This window comes from Sminthopsis crassicaudata, chromosome 1 (genome assembly GCF_048593235.1).
Source record: "Sminthopsis crassicaudata isolate SCR6 chromosome 1, ASM4859323v1, whole genome shotgun sequence".
Classification (NCBI taxonomy): Eukaryota; Metazoa; Chordata; class Mammalia; order Dasyuromorphia; family Dasyuridae; genus Sminthopsis; species Sminthopsis crassicaudata.
In genome coordinates, this window is record NC_133617.1 from 218,714,827 (window position 1) to 218,736,927 (window position 22,101).

A 22,101-nucleotide genomic window follows, 5' to 3' on the forward strand; every position below is an offset into this window, starting at 1 on the left:
CTTTTTTCTTCCCTATCTGGTGAGCTCATTTTGTTCCTGCTTCTGTTTCCTTTGGTTTCCTTCTCAATTTCTTTGTGCAGTTCTGGGAAGAAAAGGCAAGTATTTCGTGTACATTTTATTGGCCATAGTAGAATAGAGGCTTGAATTTTATATGGTTCTTAATCTTATATATAATCTTAATCTTATATATATAATATAATCTTATATTATATAATATATAATATAAAATTATATTATATAATATAATATATAATCTTACTCTTATATATAATCTAATATAATTCAGTAAAATATAGAGAACACTTTCTAAGAATATTTTTAAATTTTGATAAGGATTTCTTGTATTCTCATGCTGCTCATTTGGCATAAAGTATTTACTTGATTCTATTTTAAGCCCCCATGTTAGTATCATGTCTTGATTTACTTTTTAAAAATTTTATTTTCACATCTGCATTCTTTCCCCCCTTAAATTAAAAAAAAAAAACTTTTAGCACATTTTTTTAGTAGTTTAATTGAGCCAAAGATTCAGACACTTTTTTATTGCCTTACTCTTGATAATTTATCGTGGGGATGTGATAACTAATGAAATGTTGCCTCTGCTATGAAGTTAAAATAGTCTGAGGCTTTCAAATTTTGAGATTACTAATGCTTTAATTGCAACCTTAATAGTGGGAACTGGGAACATACATTAAAATACATACCATATTTTTATTCTGTAGTTGTTTTTTTTTTAGTATGGCACTCATAGGTTGGAATATCCTAATTTTAGACATAAGAGCTAGAGAATCAAGTTGCTTTCCTCATTTTACACAATGGTAGAATGAAGTCTTTCTCTTTTTAAAAATTCTATTCCATTCTATTAAATTTAAAATTTGAAGATTCTAGAAATTGATATAATCCTTTATTAATAATAGCCTTTCATTTTCAAAATACAAAGTTTCAACATTCACCCTTGCAAAATTCTGTTCCAAGGTTTTCTCCTCCCATTCCCTCCACTCCCCTCCTCTAGATATCAAGCAATTCTACATATACATATGTTAAATATGTGTAATTCTTCTATACATATTTCCACATTCTGCACAAGAAAAAATCAGATCAAAAAGAAAAAAATGAGAATTTTAAAAAGCAGCAACAGAAAAAGTGAAAAACTATGTTGTGATATCTATATTCAGTCCCCATAGTCATCTCTCTAGATGTTGATGACTCTATCACAAATCTATTGGAATTTGTCTGAATCACTTTATTGTTGAAAAGAGCTATGTTCATCATTGTACAATGTATTTTTCTACACACTTCACTTAGTATCATTTCATGAAAGTCTCTCCAGGCCTTTCTGAAATCATCCTACTAATCATTTCTTTTTTTTTTTTTTTCTCCTGAGGCTAGGGTTAAGTGACTTGTCCAGGGTCACACAGCTAGGAAGTATTAAGTGTTTGAGACCAGATTTGAACTCAGGTCCTCCTGAATTCAAGACTGGTCCTCTATCCACTGTGCCACCTAACTGCCCCCCTAATGATCATTTCTGATGGAACAATAGTATCCCAAGAGTAGAGATAGATTTTGAGGTGAGAAGACCAACCAACAGATTATTGCAGTAGTCCAGAGTGAGGTGATAAGTGTCTCTACCAATATGATGGTAGTCAAGGAGAAAAGGGGCTGCTACATACATATTAGAAAGGTAAAATTGACAGGACTTGTTAGCAGAAGAGATAAGTGTAGTATTACTAAGCATATTAGGAAGATTGATAGGTTTTTTGGGAAAAAACTCATTTGAGTTTTTTGGTCATGTTGAATATAAGATGTTTACAGAATATACATAAGATGTTCAGTAGACTGTTGGAGATGTGAAACTGAAAGTCAGCAAAGAAGGTAGGGAAAAGCATAGAGATGATAACTGAATAAGAGCAAAGCCTTTATAGATCACCCAAGGTTAGCATTCTTGGAGTTGACATACTACTTCTAAAATGGAATTTAGAAATATTAGACAAGTTTTTTTTTAAGCCTTACAGATAGATGAGTAGGTGTTCAGTATATGATGAGATTTTTATAGTTTACTTATTGTTACTAAGAAGTCTATTTTGACCTAAAAATGTCTTCCTCACTGACCTGTCTTGGTATCTGAACTGCCATCATTACATTTCCCCTTTTAGGTTTAATGGCTTTTTGAGTTTTAAGAACTGCATAGAACAATACAGATGGCATTGTGTAGGATATCCCTTGCTATCAGCTATCACCTGATAGATTGATCAGATTCTTTTCAGAAAGTTAGGTCTTTTGGGAATCAGACATAGGAAGAGGAAGAGATGATAGGAACTCAGGGGAAAAAGAAAGGTAGACCTTGTTTTTACAGTTAACTTTAGCCAAAAAATAAGCACAGACTTACCAGGAAAATGAATGAGTGAATTTTATTAACATTTTATGTGCCAATCACTATGCTAAATGCTGGCTATACAAAAAGAAACAGACTTTTTCACACTCAAGGAGCTCACATTGCTCCCCTCCATCCCAAGCCCAACACATGCAAGCACTCAACATACATACACTGAGGAGAATTTAGTTACAGGGAATATGAAGAGGTTTAGTTCTTAGGTGAGGTGACAAGGTGGATGGTAAGGCCTAGGGGCCCAAAGAGTATTTTATGGGATTATGGGGGGCTTTTTGGCGAGTTGAAAGCTTATTCCTTTGATTTTCAGGAAACATATATAAACATATATAGGTCATTGTCTCATTGCTAAAAAGAAAAATAAAATACTCCTTCATCCTGGGCTCTATTGTTTTAGTGAGATCTACAGTGAAGTATCTGTTCCTGGCCATAATCACTGCCATTGCTGAGCCTTTCTTGTTAATTTGTATATTAGAAATATATAATTTTTGGTTTTGTAGTTTGTGTATTATTGATAAAGTATTATTGTGTATTATTGGTTCTTTGATAACTTTCCTTTTCTCCTAGAACATTTGTTTTTCCTCCTTTGGTTACATACTCAAAAAGAAAACTATATTTTAATAGTTGGCTATATTAAGGAAGCTGCAATTAAATGCATTTATACTCAAAGTGCCAGTTACTTCTTTGGGTGGAAAAAAACTGTATTGGAGAAGTGGTTTTTATCATATGTCCAAAGGCAACATTTTGGTATTTGGACATTATGTGTAGTGATATTAATGATAAATACTTCTTAAAAAACCATTATGAAAATAATTGTACTTTGCACCCTAATATCAGTTGTCTCAGTTGAAGGTAAAATCTATAAAGAACTTTTATAAAACTCTAATTTAAATTATCATCTCCTCTGATACTTGGTGTATTTAATGTTTCAAAGATCAGTAATATCTTTTTCTGTTAAAATGTAGTCAGTTTCTTTTTTTTGGTAGTACTATTTGCTGATTGTGTCCAATGCTTACCCGTGCTTTTTGTGAAAAAAGTGTTCAGTGATTTAGAAGCATGAGGTTTTTTGCCTAAATAATAACTAGTCTGGTCTCTTTTTTCTTTATCCTAAGCCGGACTTTCCTAAATATTTATCCCCACCTTCCCACCTTTTGTGTTTTACTCTCCTTTACATGGAAGTTATTTAGTATCAAAGTGGGTATTGATATGATTTGGAGAATCTTAGTAGAATTTCCCTATCACCTTTTCTTTAGTAATTGATATTGAGGAGTTAGCACAAATAAAGTACAAAATACTTTAGCACTGCAATATATGATCCCAAATCCCATAAAATGTTTCTTAGATATATGGTCAAAACCAGTCCCTCTGCTAACTCTTTTCTTTACTTCTCCAAGGAGGATCTCTGAGCTAATCCTCCATATAGCTTCTTCTTCTTTTTTTTTTTTTTCCTGACATAATTTAAAGCAAGAATGTAAACATGGATATAGTTCTTTTAGCAGTATATTTAGTTAGTGGTCATTACACAAAGATCTTACATTTAGAGGACCAGAAGTCAAATTATTTGTTTTCAGTTCTAAAACTAGGCTGTTTTGCACTCTTTGCCTCCCTGGAGGCTATTCTCACAGCCGGAGAAAAGTGATGTATAGGAATTAAGGTTGTTTTTATTTTTATTTTGTCTTTTTGTTTGTTTTGTTTCTGGGATTGCCTTGCTCTACCAAATAAGTTTTATTATTAGGCCAACTTCCTGGGGTTTTTTGGTTGTTGTTGTTGTTTTGTTTTTTCTGGATTACTTAATTTAAAGCTTAGATGATAATTTTTCTTGTGTTTTCTGCCACATTCAAAGACAGACATGTTTATATATTAAAACACTATAAGGATTTTAGTCACACCTATTCTGCATTATTTTTATAAGGTAGATTATCTAGAAATTCCATCATTTCATAATATTGAAGTTATCAGAGCCTCAACCTTATTCTTTCCTTCCTTTGCTCCCTATTGCCTGAATAGAAAAAAGGAATAAGTATCTGCTTAAATTTTTATTTTAAAGAAAACAGATAATTCAGGAAAAATTTTGGCTTTTAGTTGTATTTAGTTTTTGATACAAAACAAATGGTATACTTCATGTAGAATAATTAATCAAACATTTATTAAACCTCTACTATATGTCAGAAAGTGTTAGGAGCTGGAGGATTGTAGAGTACAAAGGAATAATTTTAAATAAGTCTGGAAAAGTTGTGAAGGGATTGAGTTGTCAAATAGATAGTATTTGATCATAGAGGCAACAGGGAGTGACTGGATTTTATGGAAAAGGAAGAAAGTGAGAGAGACACAGAGACAGAAAGAAACAAAAACATGGTTAGATCACTTTGATAGGTGAGTTGAGGATGGGGTAGAGTGGAAAGAGACAATCAATTAAGGCCTGATCTAGGGTGTCACTGTGAGTAGAGAAAGGGCAACCAGATATAAGAGATGTTGTGGTTGTAGAAATGATAAAATATTTTATGATCAATGAGAGATGAGGAAGAGTGAAAAATCGGGGGAAAAAGGTGATTATAAGGATAGTGACAAGCTGGATAGAAATAGGGGAAGTTCAAAGCAGGGATAGGTTTGAAAGATATAACAAATTCTATTTTGGACATGTTTGTTGAGTTTGAGATGCCATGAGTTAACCGGTTGCAAATGTCCAAAAGGAAATTGATGGTGAAAGAAAGAATAGAGCTCAGCAGAGTGACTAAGGCTGTATATATAAGACTATATATATAAATCTGAGTTATCTGTATGATGGATGATGAGCTAGCAAACAATGCTAAGTGATCAGACTGGTAGGAGGAGGTCCAAGAGAGTCTCTTGAAATCTCAGAGAAACTTAGTATTCCACAGGAAGAAGGTAGTCAGAAGTATGAAATGTTGCAAAGAGGGCAAGGTTAAATATTGAGAAAAGACCATGACATTTGACAACTTGGACATCATTGATATGTCTGGAGAAAGAATTCATTTGAATATCGGGAATCAGAAGCCAGATTGGAAAGGGTTGAGAAGTGAATAAGAATAAGAAGAGAGCAGGTAGAAGCAATGAGAGCAAATAATTTTAGATAACTCTGTCTCTAATAATCCAGGATAATGAAGATTTGAGAACTGTGAAAGCATTTTATATTAGATTGCAAAATTTCATTTAGGGTATTTGCTTACCTCCTGTTTGCTTATACAGTATTCCTGTTTTTCTGCTTCACTCCTATTTTGACATTCACATGCATGTGTATAATTATATTCCTCCAGGAAAGTAGTGCTTTGTAGTCAGTCCTTTTTAATTGTAATAGTATCATTTTGAGACCAGTTGTTTCTGTGACTGTCTCTGTTTTATATGTAGGGAATTTGAGAACCAGAAAAATGACTTGTCCTCCTAGTAGCTGTGGTAGAGCTAAGAATAGACTGGATTTGTTAAAGATGAAGTAGTTCCATCTTTAGTAAACATATACTGGCATTATTTTGCTGAAGCCTACTTAAAAAATTGTTCTTGTGATTTCCCACTAAGGAACTTCCTCTAGCATATATTTAACCTATATCAGATAGATTGCCATCTTGGGGAGTGAGGAGGTGAGGGGAGGGAGGGAGAATTGGAACACAAAAGTTTGAATTCAGTGAATGTCAAAAACTATCTTTACATGTATTCAGAAAAATAAAAAAATATTGAGATTCCTCGGGAAAAAAAAAAAGGAACTTCCTCAATCAATGCAGATCAGTGCCAGCATTTTCATTCTTTCAGATGTTCCAGGGCTCTTCAACCTCCTCAGCTGAGAACTTAGCCTGATATTTCACTGGAAAAAACTGAGGTCATTTGCTGAGTCTCTTTTCTTCCTTCCTCATCTCATTTGACTTAGAAACCTTCCATTCTACTCTTTCCTTCACTTTATGAAGAGAACTCTTTTTCTTGTCAAGGCAAATCCCTTTACATGCACAAATGACCCCATTTTGTTTTCTCTAGTAGTTTGTACCCTCAATTATCCTTATTTTCTCACTAAATATTTGATCTGGCTACTTCTCTGCTGCTTATAAATATGTCTGCCTTCCACATTCTTAAACACTCTCATTGATTCTTATATCCCTGATAGCCGTTTTCTACTTCCTTTTGTAGTTAAACTGTTTGGGAAAGCCACCTTGTTGCCTTCTCTCTTTATCCCTTCTCTCTCTCTAAATCTCTGTTGTCTGGTTGTCAACAATGCTCATTACAAAGTTACCTCTGATCTCTTAATTGCCAGTATCAATCCTGTGTTCATCATCATTTTGATATTTTCATCTCTCTAGGTTTTTGTAACACTAATCTTTCCTGATTCTCTCCTATTTGTCTGAAATCTTTCTTTGGGTAAATCTCATTTAGATTGAGCCTGATAACCACAAATTATCACTCAAAGCTCTGTAATGGGTCTTCATCTCCCATTACATTATTTCACTTGGTGATCTCATCAGCTCCCATCAATTCAGTTATCTTAACTGTACAAAAAAAACAAAACTCTCGGTGGAGTGACCTAGGGAGTCACTGACATTCAGTCTCCCCTCTCCAATTGCCTATTGGATAATTTGTACTAGATGTCTCATAGAAATCTTAAACTGACTTCATCTTTTTCCCCAAAACTTTCCCCTCTTCCTCACTTATTATCAAAGGATATTATCATTGTCTCAGTCACTCAAGCTTGAAATTTGTGTGTCAGCCTCAACTTTTCATTCTCATTCACTTATCATGTCTAATCAGTTCTTAAGTTTTGTAGTTTCTAGCTTTCTAACATCTCTTTATGTTTCTTTCTCTTCTGACTATGCTACCACTTTGGAATAGGTGTTTATCACCTGATACCTAGATGTTTGATGATGCTTTCACCTGATCTTCACATCCCAGTGACTCTATATTCCTGTTAAGCATCATGCAAGTCCTATTCCACACTCTCAACCTCATTTAACTTGCCTTTAACCTTTTCATCCTAAAGTCTCCTTATTCCACCTGATCCCTCCATTCTGGTCTCTGGAATGCTTCTTCCATAGGCAACCAACTTCCCTTCATCTTAACTCTTGCTCTCAGTTTTTCCATCTACTAGTTCTTACTGATAACTGGCTTTTTTCTGATGACATGACCTTCCTGGCCACTCTTCTAATCCTTTGATATCTGTTCTCTCCCAAACTATTTCCCTTGCAATAATCATTCTTTCTTCATTCCATCTTGACTTCTTGGTGAATCAATTCAACTCTATAATGTCCTTTCCTTGAATCCCTAGTTCCCTTATTAAATTGCTATTTATTCCTAGCTAAACTTCAGGCTTGTATCATTCTTTCCATTAGTCAGTCCCCTTTACTCCTATAGATGTGCTGCTAAATGAAGATGAAGAAAATCATCTAATGGTTCTGACTGGGTTCATGGCAAATTTGTTATATAGCCTCAATAGGGACATCACTGTATTCTCTCCTGGTTTTCCTTCTACTTATCTGATAGCTCCATCTCTGACTCCTTTTCTAGATTCCCCTCCAGATCACCCCCTTCAATATAGATGTCTCTCAGGGCTCTGTCCTTGGTTTTCTTCTCTTCTTCCTTTGTATCACTTTGTTGGTTCTCATCTGCATAATTCCCATTGCTGTATTAATGATTCTCATATCTGCCTTTCTGGCCCCCAATATTTCTGCTTATCTCTAATATATCCAAAGCAGAACTCTTTCTCACTAAACCTTTCCCCCCTCCTATCTATTACTGTAGGGGGCAACACCATTCTTCTGTTTTCAAACCTAGAAGTAATCCTGGATTCTTCATTGTCTTTTACTCCCCATAGCCAATCTTTTGCTAAGAATTATCAATTTCACCTTTGACATCTCTTGTATATTCTCCTTATCTCTTGTCTCTACTATCACCTTAGTACAGACTCTCATCTGCCTATCTCAAGTCTTATCCATTAAATTGGTTTTCCTAGAATGCTGGTGTGATCATATTATCACTCCCTCTTTACACCTCCTCCAACCCCCCAGTCTCAAGTAAGCTCTAATAGACTAGTCAATATCTTATACCTTTTACCCCAAATTTTCAATAATGAATTTTTTTCCTCTCCTATTCCCTTTCTTAGAATCTACAATTTGGTATTGGAAGTCTAGGAAAAATTAATTAATTTTAAACTCAGTTTTTCTGGGCCGCATCTATTCTATAATAAATTCAGGGAAAGTATTACCACATTTTTAAACTTTTAAACTATGGTGATCTTTTTTTCCAAATGAAAAATACAGAATTTAAAAATTAAATGTCATTCATATTGGTTGAAATTTTTTGCCCAATTTGTTAAAAAAAAGTAGATCAGAAAATTGCTCAGTTGTACTACATATTTTTTGCTTATCTAAAAAGTTATTTTATATAATTCCAACATGTATAAAGAGAAAATTTTGCTATATTAATCATCATAAAATATTAGAACAATGACTTGCATTAGTACAAAAGTCCTACAGGTTTTGAGAGAACTTCTGGTTTGTTATTTCGATTGAAGATATCCATGCATGAAAAATTGCTGTGTTCCACAAAATATCAAAACATATATGTTTTATTAATATAGATATTATATATTAATATAATAATATAGACACATACACTCAAGATATTAAAGATATTAAAAGAGAAATAAAAATTCAGTTGTTTCCAGAAATGTTTCCAGATGAAGCCTTTTAGCAAGTATAAATTTAGACTGTTCTAAAATGGTAGTTTGATGTTTTACCTCTATTTTCTCTGCCAAGGAGAATAATCTTTACCTTAAATAATAGGACAAAACTTTCTGAAAAGGAGTTGGTTACTAAGACAAACACAGAAATAATAAGAATATCTTTTTGCCCTTGAATTCAAGGAATATAGCCCAGATGCACTATATCTTTGGATATTGAAAGAACTCTAGTCGATATGATCGCAGAGCCATTGCCAGTAATATTCATGGAAAAAAAAAGAGCTACATCAAAATTGCATAAAGCACAAATGGCAAGCTCATCACATTTACAACAGGCAAGGAGACTAACAAACACACTGGACTACCTAGATTGGATCCAAAGAAAAGGCTAGAGCATGTTGCTGAATGTAAAAAGATACATTACACTTTCATTCAAATAGTCAAAAACTTTACTAGTACAAAATAGCTGAAGCATGTTTAGAGAAGTTTGGTTGTAAAAGGCGTAGGGGTTTTAGTAGATTGCAAATTCATTCCGTAACATACCATTTCAGGCTAAATTAAGAGATATATCTTTTAGGCATAAGGAGGTGCTAGGCCTAATGTCCTTCTGTATCCTGCCATGGTCAGACCCCATCTGGAGTACTGTTTTCAGTTTTGGTCACTATAGTTTTAGAAGGACCTTAATAAACCAGAGAGTGTTCAGAGGAGGGAAACTAGGATGGTAAAGGAATTTGTTTCCATATGATGATAGCTGAAAGAATTGGGAATGTTTAGCCTGGGACAAAGACTCGGAGTGATATGATATTCAAGTATTTGAAGAACAGTAATGTGGAAAAGGGATTAGTTTTGTTATCTCTGGCCCCACAGAAGAACTGTGAGTGATGGGGCAAAGAAGGTAAACTTGGACTTGATGCCAGGAAAACCTAAAAATTTAGAGCTTATCCAAAAAATAGAATAGGCTGCATGATAAGAGGGCAAGTTTTCCCTTATTGAAGGACTTCAAAAAAGTTAGATGATTACTTGTTATATTATGGTGGGGTCTTTCTTTTGGAACGATTTGGATCAGACTTTTGAAATTTCTTTTCTAAAAACTTCTGATTTTTTGTGTAGATTCACTCAGAGTTGTGAGGTTTTCTATCTTTGAGCCTTTGAAGCTATTTTCTTTTGTTGGAACCCATAAACAGGTTTGGTAACCAAGCGTTGAATTCATTGGGTTTTACATGATTGCCCCATAGATTGAGACTCTCTAGGGAGTGATGAAGGCCTTGCCAGAGGCAGAATTCCTGAAGGTGGTTTAGCATGCCTGAATGCTCTAGCCACTGACTTAGTCTGGCATGCTTCTTCTCTATCCAGAAAAGGCTTTTGATTGGACAAAAAGCACTGTAACTCTTCTTCTGTCCATTAATTGCTAGGCAGTAGAAATTCCAGTCCTGTAATGAGAAAGGTGTAATGGCAAAAAAGTAGAAAGCCCACACTTGCTTTGTTGTAACTTGTCTGCTAATGTTTCATCAAATAATTATGGAAATGTCTGTGGAATATCTCATAAGTAATGAAACTCTGTTTATATTTTGTATATCTTCCTTTTATGCAAATTCAAGGGAATTCAGAAAACATGAACTATTAAAGAATTTTTACTATTTTATTATTGAAATGTTTCTGTATTGTGCTGTTTAGGCTCCATTTTAATTCCTCTCCATCAGTGTGTTAAATACTGTAGCATTAGGACTTAGGACTTAAGTTGAGTCTTGAAGAGAGAGTTGGGATGAAACCAAAAGGCAGAGATGGAACATGAGGGAGGAGGAAGAGCATTTCAGGCATGGGAAAGACAGGCAAAGAAATGGAGTATAAGTGAATTCTAATGTGTAAAACAGGAAGTGTCAGATTATAAAGAGTGTTAAATGCTAAAACAGATGAATTTATCTTAGATAGTGGAAGCAATAGGGAACCTTTAGAGCTCAATAGGATCTCAGAGATGACAGGGAAAATGATATGATTTGGCATCAAGTGAAAGTTTAGCCTGGAGTGGAGAGAGCCTTGCAATTAGAAGGCTACTGTGAATTCATTTTCCATCTTGAACTTCATGATCTTCAGAAATTCATTATTTTGCAAAGATGAATTCAGCTCTGAAATTCATACCCTCAGCACCCTCTGATTGGAAGAGGATAGAGCGTGAACGGTGGAAACCTTTTCCTTGATCCCCTACACTTAAGAAGGGTTCTTAGGACATTCACTTTATCATTTCCCACCTTATTTTCCTGAATCTGATTTTAGGAATTCATCATTCTGAAAAATGAAATTAGTTCTGAAATAAAGAAAATCTCATACCCTCATTTCCCTCTCATTTGAAGTTCATCATCATCCTTTCCCTTCCCCAACCTGTCTGTTTTTCAGCTTCCCTCATTAGAATCAGCAGTTTGTTGATTGAAAGTATTATCTTATTCCTTTCATTGAATCCCCCCCCTCCATTTAGCACAATCTCTAGCATATAGTAGGCATTTAATAAATGTTTAATCATTCTGCTTACCAAATCAAATTGCATAACCTTTGTGTGCCTCAGTTTCCTCAGTTGTAAAATGAAGCTAATGATAGTACTTATTACTTGATTATTATTGATTGATTGAGAATAAATAGGACACTAGTGCTTTGTAAATCTTAAAGCACTATGTATATATCTTTATCTGCAATTATGTTGTTGTTATTAGATGTGATTAGGGCTGGGATGGAATCAGTGACTTATGCTTTGCCACATGAGCGGAGCCCAGTATTATACAGTTTCATGATGGCATGTTTATATAGGTTCTAGAAAAAGGGCAATGTTGTCTCATGCTTTCCCATGAATGAAGCAAGACTCCATGCTTGTTCCCATGTTTTCTAGCATGAAGTTTTTAGATGTCTTCAACAAGGAAGAAAATAGCATCAAGTTCATACTGATGGTAAAATATAAACTTAAAGGCTATATGCCAAGACTAAAATAAAGGGAGAGTTGGTATGTGACATTTTATTGGTAGATGATTGTGTATTCTATGCAGCCTTTGAAGCTGAAATGCAACAAGAGTTTGAATCAATTCTGTTACTTGTTCTAATTTTGGTCTGACAGACAGCACCAAGTTAATAGAGATTCTCCATTATATATGTCCATATAGATGATGAGGTTGACGTACATATTGCCAGAGCTAATTCAGCATTTGAGAGGCTTTGAAATTTGCGAGAATGAGGTTTTATTAGGCTACAGACTATATTAAAGGTCTGCAAAAATATCGTACTGGCTTCATTGTTGCTTGTGAAACCTTGGTAGTACACCAGTGCCATGCCAAAATATTGGACTTCCTCTATTTGAGTTCTTAGGAAGATTCTAAAGATGATCTGGCAAGATCCTTTCTCACATATCTTAAGCTGAGCTGCATGCATTCAAACTCTACTATAGAAAGCACAACAAAGAACTTATATAAGAACTCACACAGAAGAATCAGCATGAGGATTGTTGGGATCTTGCTGGCACAATACACTCGGCATGGTGCCAGTATCAAAAAAGGGGCTGTGCTTTATCAACAGAGCAGATAGGAAACATAAGATCAGCACATCTAGACATCTCCATTCCAAAATTCTCATAGACTATTTGTTCCCAATATAAGATGGAACCTTCTGAGCTTACATTGGACTGATCAGCTATAGTCAAATATTTTATCTTGCTGTCATTGATCCTTTTCTAGTAGGAAGGACATAATGAAAATAACTCTGAGGGATAGAGAATTGACTCCTTTATTCTAAATCCTTTGCACTTTGGAAAGCCCCAATTAAGATGTTTTTATGCAAATAGGTCAATGAAGTATGATTTGGTCAGCCTCATAGATTCCTTGAATCAGAATTTTTTCCATTGGATTGCAAATTCTTTATAATTGGTAGATAAATATTAAGATATGGCCTGAGACATATTATTAAGTGACTTGCCTTGGATTATCCAAATTTTCAAGTGGCCAGGTCTAGCACTTTATCCATTTATACACTAATTTTCCTTTTATTTGCCTAAATTTGCCTCCTTGAAGCTTCAGCCTATGGATCCTAGCTCTGCTCTTTGTGACTTCTACTTGGCAGCCCTTTTGATGCTAGAAGTCACCCCAAAGTTTCTTTATCTAGGCTAAGCAGTTCCAGTTCTTCTATCCAATTCTCATACAGCATGAACTCAATGATCTTCATCATGGAAGCTGTCCTATGGAACTCTGGCTTATATATGTTGACCAGAACATGGAGGCAGTATTTTATAGAGGAAAGTACATTGGTTCTGGTGTCAGAATGTGACTGTGGGAAATTCACTTAACTTCTATAGGCTTCCTTTCTTCATCTGTAAAATCAGGGGATCAGGTTCTTTTAAGCTTTATATCTGAGGTTTTATTATCCAGTGTCACAGTATTTAATACTATATCCAAAAGATGGTTTTACCAGGATAATAGCAAATCAGTGGAATCATAGATTTAATAATAGAAGGCACTTTAGGGAGGATGAGGTAGTCAAGAGAATACTATGTACCTGGCACTGTTAAATGCTTTACAAAAATACCTTACTTGTTCTTAAGTAACCCTAGGAGGTGAATGCTATCATTATCCTCATTTTATGGCAAAAAAATTTACTTGCCCAGTATTGTATCTTAGGCCAAATTTGAACTCAGATTATCCTGACTCTCTAGGCTCAGCTCTCCATGCATTGCATTACCAGCTGCCTCCCTTCTTTAGTCATTTAGCCCAGTCTCTTCATTTTATAGATCTAAATCCAATACTTCCTATTATGCTATATTGTGTCTTTATTACCTTCTTAGACTTAGATACAATGTTTCTCTTAATGGAGCTGAAGAGTTTATTAGCTTTGTTAGACATTGTATCATACTGCTAGCTCATTGACTTTGGAGTCCCTTAAGTTCTTATTACTTTTCCAGACAAAATATTTTCCAGCCTTTTACAGCCCTTGTTGAGTTGATTTTTTTGAACTGTCATGAAATTTTTAATTTATTCTTACAGATTTTCATTTTATTAGGTTGAGTCTAATACTATAGTTCTTTTTGAATTTTGACTATAATGTGTGAGCTCTCCTTTCAGATTTGTATCATGTCTATGTTATACACCTTGGTATTTCATAGGCAAATTTCCTTTTCATTATCTAGTTCTTGTTAATATTGTTTATCCCTGTTCAGAAACCTGTTATTCCTATGTTTTAAGTCATGATGTATAAATATCTGTTTGCTTTCCTACTGTAGTACCTACTATTGGTCTGTGAAGGATTGCTAGTGCTTGCTGTGGTACATACTGAAATTCTGTTCTACACTAAAAGTATCCTACATTGATTGAAGTATAGGTTCAGGCGTATATGATCTTATTACATTATATAATATATATAATGTGAAAACCACATAAATATTATATAATATATAACATAATATATATAATATATAATCAGTATATCAAATGTTCATTTTATGGGCCTTAGGATATAGTTTTACGGTTTTGAATAATTTATGCTTTTAATAACATTGATAGTAATATCAGTGATTAGACAATCCTTAATCCCAGTGCTGTTTCTGTGACAAAAATAGATGAACTTTACATCAATTTGTTTCTCTTGTTTTTGTTTATTTGTTTATTAGGTTTTTGGGATTTACTTGCTGATCTTTGTTGAGCTCCTAGGATTTTAGAGCTGGGAGGGACTATGAGTCATTTGATACACGATTTCATTTTACATATCAGGAAAATAAAGAATAGTTCAGAGACTTATCCAGTTATCTCACAGCTAGCTATTTAGTTGCAGACCATGATTATTATTGAACCAGTTGAATAACAGTGGTAAAATAATAACAGAAATACACCCTTTTCAGCATGTAGACAGAAAAGAGAGCAGAGAAGACTAGAGCAAATAAGTAAGAAAACATTTGCTGATAACCCAGAAAGGCTTAGATTGGCTGTGACCATTTTGTCAATGAAGAATTTCATAGGATATATGCCATAAAGGAAGTCATGTGTACAGTAGCTTGAGTTTTTGACAGAAATGACTATATTTGAACTTTTGAAAATGACTAGTATTATTTTTGTTACAGGTACATTGGGATATTCACATTGTACAGAAACAGAGGTAAGAAAAATTTCCTGAATTAACAGAAAATCTCAGTTCATAATAAGCCTGCCTATAATCAGAAATAACTACAATAATTTTGTAGTAGTTTCTATATTATGATGCTGAATGTTTAGTGCCATATTTGATATTTCACACAGATTCTCTAAATATGCTTTGAAATATATGGTTTTTTTTCCCTTCCTTCTCCCCCACCCCCTCCCCTAGATGACAGGTAGTCCAATACATGTTAAATATGTTAAAGTATGTGTTAAATACAAATCATGTATATATTTTTATATAGTTATCTTGCTGCACAAGAAAAATTGGATCTAGAAAGAAGGTTAAAAGAAAACTTGAAGGAAAACAAAAATGCAAGCAAACAATAACATAGTGGAAATGCTATGTTGTGGTCCACGCTCATTTCCCATAGTTCTCTCTGGGTGTAGCTGATTCTCTTCATTACTGAACAATTGGAACTGGTTTGGATCATTAAAGAGAGCCATATCTATCAGAATTAATCATCATATAGTATTGTTGTTGAAGTGTATAATGATCTCCTGGTTCTGCTCATTTCACTTAGCATCAGTTCTCTCTAGGCCTTTCTGAAATCATCTTGTTGGTCATTTCTTACAGAACAATAATATTCCATAATATTAACATATCACAATTTATTCAGCCATTCTCCAGTTGATGGGCATCCACTCAGTTTCCAGTTTCTGGTCACTAAAAAGAGGGCTGCCACAAACATTCTTGCACATACAGGTCCCCTTCTTTGAGATCTCTTTGGGATATAAGCCCAGTAGAAACACTGCTGGATCAAAGGGTATGCACAGTTTGATAACTTTTTGAGCATGGTTCCAAATTGCTCTCCAGCGTGGTTGGATCAGTTCACAACTCTACCAATAATGCATCAGTGTCCCAGTTTTCCCACATCCCCTCCAACATTATCTTTTTTTGTCATCTTAGCCCATCTGAGAGGTTTGTAGTGTTATCTGAATTGTCTTGATTTGCATTTCTCTGATTTGATGCACCTTTTCATATGATTAGAAATAGTTTCAATTTCTTCATCTGAAAATTTTTCATATCCTTAGACCATTTATCAATTGGAGAATGGCTTGATTTATTATAAATGAGTCAATTCTCTATATTTTGGAAATAGAAAGCTTTTTATTTTCAAAATACATGCACGGATAATTGTTCAGAATTATCCTTTTGTTCCAATTTCCCCCTGTTCCCCCACTGCCTTCTCTAGATGGCAAGTGGTCCAAAATATGTTAAACATGGTAGAAATATATGTTAAATCCAATATATGCATATGTATTTATATAGCTATGTTGCTGCACAAGAAAAATCAAATCAAACCTGAAAAAAACCTAGAAGAAAATAAAATGCAAGGAAATAACAGTAACAGTGAAAATGCCACACTTCATTCCCACAATCCTCTCTCTGGGTGTAGATGGCACAAGATCATTAGAACATTAGAATTGGTCTGAATCATCTCATTGTTGAAGAGAGCTACATCCATTGAGACTGATCATGATATCTTGTTGTTGCCATATACATCATTTTTGAATTTTGAAAGAATATTAAATTTATCTAATGGAAATCATCTCCAGCATGGAACTGAGTAGGAAAAATATATTATTGTGCAGAGATGTTTTGGTAGGAAAACATTTGATGTTCTACTTTGATTTTCTTTCAGTAGACATAAAAATCATCTGAATCTAAAAGTTGGACTTGGAAGCATTTTATAAGAATAAAGTGAAAAACTATACACTGATCATATTGTGGAATTGTTTTTTGTTTTATAGAAGCTCTCTTCTGTATAGTTTAAATTACAAGGATAAAACTAAATTAGGAAAATATAACCTTGAATTATGTCTATCTATCTATATTTTTGTATACTTCTCATAATACCAGGGCAATACTAGAATTGTTATTATTGTTGGCACCTAAATTTTGTAGATAGCACTAAATGGTCTTTACTTTCTTTTCTTTTTAATTTTAGAAAGTAAAAAACTTTATTTTTAAGATAGTTCTTTTTCACAGTAGAAAATGGTTTTGATTTTCTTTTTCAAGGTATTTGGTAGCTCTGGAAATCATTAAGTAACTGGCAAGTCTTGTTCAGAGTTGAAGATTTTATGTTTTTTTTGATAGGTTCATTGCTTGCTGAAATATACAGGACACTGGTAGTCCTGTATATATATATATATATATATATATATATATATATACACAGTCCTGTATATAGTACTTGCTAAAAATATACTTAGCCTGGTTTTTTACTCTTAATGTAGGTGAATTTTGTTTTGTTCCTTTATTTAAAAACTTATCATGGACATTAAAAATTATTTAGTTTATTAAATTAATTTTTACAAAAATTTTAGGCATAGGTAATTTTCCAGCATTGACAATTGCAAAACCTTTTGTTTTAACTTTTCCCCTCCCTCCACCCATCCATTCCCCCAGATGGCAGGTTGACCAATCAATACATGTTAAATATGTTAAAGTATAAGTTAAATACAGTATATATAATATACACTCATGATGGACAGTCTTTTTAATCTCTTTCATTAAGTTCAGTACCATCTCTTGCTCTCATACAAAAGGATTTCATCGAATATATTGATGCTCCCTCAAATACCTTGACATTACAGTTTTTCAGTTTGCTTAACTTACGTGGCCTACTCTTTCAGTCTGCATCTTTTCTATGCACACAGAGGGTTCTACCCTTAATGTTGCCATTATAAACTGTTCCAATTCCTTGTTCACAAATTTTGATATTCTTTCATCTGATCATAATTTATCATATAAGGTTGTCTTTTACCTTAAGACTATTTTTTAAATTTTATTTTTAATAGTTTTTATTTACCAGCTATATGCATGGGTAATTTTACAACATTGACAATTGCCAAACCTTTTTCCCCTCCTTCCCCCCCTCCCCCCCATGGCAGGTTGACCAATACATGTTACAATATATGTATACATTTCCAAATAGTTGTTTTGCTGTACAAAAAGAATCAGATTTTGAAATAGTGTACAATTAGTCTGAGAAGGAAATCCAAAATGCATTGCCTTAAGACTATTAATGCTGTTCTTTATCCTTACTGTAACTATTTCCTAGGCTGTCACCTTCACACAGGTCTCACTCTCCTGTTTCCTTGGTTAACTATTTTCACTTTTCCTCTTTGCTTTTGAATCTTTTGTTCCCTATAACACCTTGAGATCCCTGTATTATTCCCACCCTCTGTCTTGCCTAATTCTATTCATTTCTGATGGAATCAGAAGAAACAGTGAAACCTTAACTAGACCCTTACTTCAATGGAAACATTTTAATCCTCCCTATTATCCTATTATTTGAGAAAGCTGTTAGTTGACTCTACTTTCCACTCTTCTAAACTCTGTCTAGATTCTGACTTTGTTATTCATTTGAAATTGTCAACCTGTAATCTCTTACCAAATTTAAAGGCTTATTTGTAGTTCTCATTCTTTTTGACTTCTTGTGGCATTTGATCCTGGTAATCACTTCAACTTCTGAATATTTGGGTTTTCTTGATATTTCTTCATTTATTCTCTTTCTATCCCTCTGACCCTTTCTTATTTTGCTAGTTCTTCATGTCATGTTGACTCACTACAGGTAGGGCATGTTCAAGGTTTTTTTTTTTTAATTTGTTTGTTCTCTTCCCCCCCACCCCCTAATTATTCATACTGTAAAGCTTCAGTTATCTAGGACATTCCATTTAAAGAAAACAATCACATAAAAATAAAATAAAAATAAAAAATAAAAAAAGTTTGTCTTATAGACATAATTATAGAGATTTAAATTAAATTGTCTTATAGGAGGTACAGAGAAACCTGAGCCTTTGTGTTTGTTTTTAATGTATAAAATAGAGCTAACATCTAACATTGTTAGGGAAATATTTTGAAGTTTTATATATGCATTTTATATATGCAGTATCAATAAATAAATGCATTACTTAACTCAGTCTCCTTTGTTGTCAAACCCCTGTAAGTGAAAATTGATATTTAGAATGATGACCTTGAGGAATTATAACTAAGGTAGAAAGATAATTGTTAACAGATTGAAACAGTAAGTTTTTATTTAACCTCAAATTATAATCGGAAAACATTCTTCCTTTCCCTTCATTCTAATCAATTGATATTTGCAACATTTTCTCTCAATAAATATCTTGTATAAATGTCAAAGTACATTTTTGTATCTTAATATGTTTACATAGAAGTGAAATAAGAAATGAACTAACTCCAAAACTTAGGCCTAGTCATAGGAATGATCAGTCAATAATACCTAAATGCCTAAGCAGCATTCTTCTTAGTTTAGTTACTTTTAAATTTTAGCTATCCTTAGTTTGAATCCCAAGAATACTAAACTCATCTCACTTTTTGGAAAAGACTAAAATATTTTAAAGAATTTATAACCTGTTAAGTATGCAAAGCTTGTTGATATGCTAATAATGTAACAGTGCAGCTTTAACTTTTTTTTTTTTTAGCTTTAAATTAAACAAACATAGGGGCAGTTAGGTGGCGTAGTGGATAGAGCACCAGCCCTGAATTCAGGAAGACCCGAGTTCAAATCTGGTCTCAGACACTTAACACTTTCTAGCTATGTGATCCTGGGAAGTCACTTAACCCCAGCTTCAAAAAAAAATTTAAATAAACATTAGCCAATTGATGGTTTTCAGACAATATGATATATAAATATGTATATTTATATCAAGTCAAAACTGATTTTTGTATTTATAAATAGCAAGTTATTTGCACGTAAATTTAGGTAGAACTAAAAATTTCCTTTAACAAGGCTTAGTAATAAAAAAAAAAAGGAAAATCATTTTGAAAATTGGAACATTTAGATTTGATCGCTTGACATCCTAAGGAAAGAAATACAATGTATTATAGAGGAAAGAAGGCCTAACTGCCTGGAGCTGTAGTCAGAAGCTATTAGTCCTGGCTTTGATATTACTGGTCATGTGATCTTGATCTGACCATCAGTTTCCTAATTTGCAAGGAGCCTTGTTTACCTCACAGGGTTATCATGAGGATCAACAGAGGTAAGATGTGAAAGTATTTTGAAATCTATAAAGTACTTAATAAATAGCAAGTGGTTTTATTTTTATTATAAGGTAGATAGACTTCCTCTTATTTAATGATGATGTTAGTTCCTTTTTGAGACAAGGACAGCAGTAGGTTTTGGCGTTTTGGTGTTATTTTTCGGGCTTTATATAGATTCAGAAGATCTTAGATTTTATATTTTCTAGAGAATCTCATTTTATTAAAATTTTTGTAACTTTTGTCTATAGGAACCAGTGAGCAGTAGTACATTTTCTTTCAGTGTTTTGTGACTTTATTCTCTTTTGGCTTGCCTCCCACTGTCTTTCTCAGTCAGATCTGCTGGCTCCTCATCTGCATTATATTCTTTAATTATGAGTGTTCCTCAAGATTCTGTCCTGGGTCCTCTTATGTCCATATCTTCTTTCTTGGTGACCTCCTTAGCTCCTATGGAACCTCATAAGGTATATCATCTCTGTACAGGTAACTTCCAGATCTGTATATTCTGCCCAATTGTTCTCCATTTACCTATTAATCATTTCAGATTGGATGTCCTGGAGACATTTCAAACACAACATCCAAATCTGAACTCATTCTCTTTCCCTCCAAAACGCTCTTCTGTCAAAGACATTATCATACTTCCGGTGGAAATTATTTTCAACTATGTATTCTCATTCACTCCATATATATGAACTCAATTGTCTAATCTTGCTGTTTAAACATCCAAAATATCTCTCACACTAGAACCCTTGCTTCACTCTCACAATTATTACCTAGGTTCAAATCCTTATCAATTCTTGCCTAGATTATCTCAACAACTTTCTGATTTATATCCCTTCTTTCTCCACTCTAGTCTGTCCTACTCATTGCCAACAAATTGAATGATCTGACCACTGGCCAACCAACTCCAATGGTTTCCTATTGCCGGTAGATTAAAGCATAAATTCTACTCTTTGATTTTTTTAAAGCTCTATAAAACCTTGCTTGGCTCTAACCAAACTTTCTATTCTCTTCAGATATTACTTCCCTTCCTGCACTCAGTAATACAACTAGACTGACCTTTTCTCATTTCTTTACATATTTCTGTTCACACCTTTATGCTTTTCACATTGGGCCATCTCTCATGCCTGGAATATACTTGCTCCTTACCTCTGTCTCTTGAAGCATAATCATCTGCGTCTGAACATTCTGCATTCTTCCAATCACTAGAGCCCTTCCTAATCTTGTTGCAATTTTGTATCTGTTTATATTTATTCACTTTATTTCTATATGATTATATGGATGTGTGTCTTATATACACACACACATATATATTTTATATTTGTCTTCCCCTTATTATATAAGTTCCTTGTGAATTGAAAAAGTTTCATTCTTTGTGCTTATATCCCCATCTCCTAGCATTTCACCCAATACCATATTAGGCTCTTAATAAATACTTGTGATCAATTAGGAACAAAAATCTAGAGACTTAATTTTAAATTAAATAAAGATTTTTAGGTTATTTACAACTATTTAGGATAACTTTATTAAAAGACTATTTTTTGTTTTTTTTGAACTTACATTTTCTAATATATTCTTCTACCTCACCCCCCGAAGTCATTTTTTAAATAAAATTTTAGAAAATAACAACAAAATACAACCCATTTCCATAAAAGTAATTAAAAAAAGCACCTTTATTATATATAAAGTTCCACACCAGTGATTCCCTTCCTGCAAGAAAAGGCAGAATATACATTTTCATAACTTTTATTTATGGCCAAAGTTGGTATTCAACTTAATTTCTTTTGTTATTATTCCCATTTATATTGTTCACCTGGTTCTGCTTATTGAACTTTGCATAATTTCATATTTTCTTATGCTTCTCTGTGTTCATCCTTTCTTATAG

General features: G+C 33.5%; 1 protein-coding gene across 1 annotated transcript in view; it reads left to right on the forward strand.

The window, feature by feature from the left end:
- The window catches only part of SPIRE1 (spire type actin nucleation factor 1), a 167,414-nt gene that overhangs the window by 7,263 nt on the left and 138,050 nt on the right, over positions 1-22,101 (forward strand). The window contains 1 exon segment of the mRNA XM_074274672.1: positions 15,136-15,170. Coding sequence (XP_074130773.1) covers positions 15,136-15,170 — 35 coding nt within the window.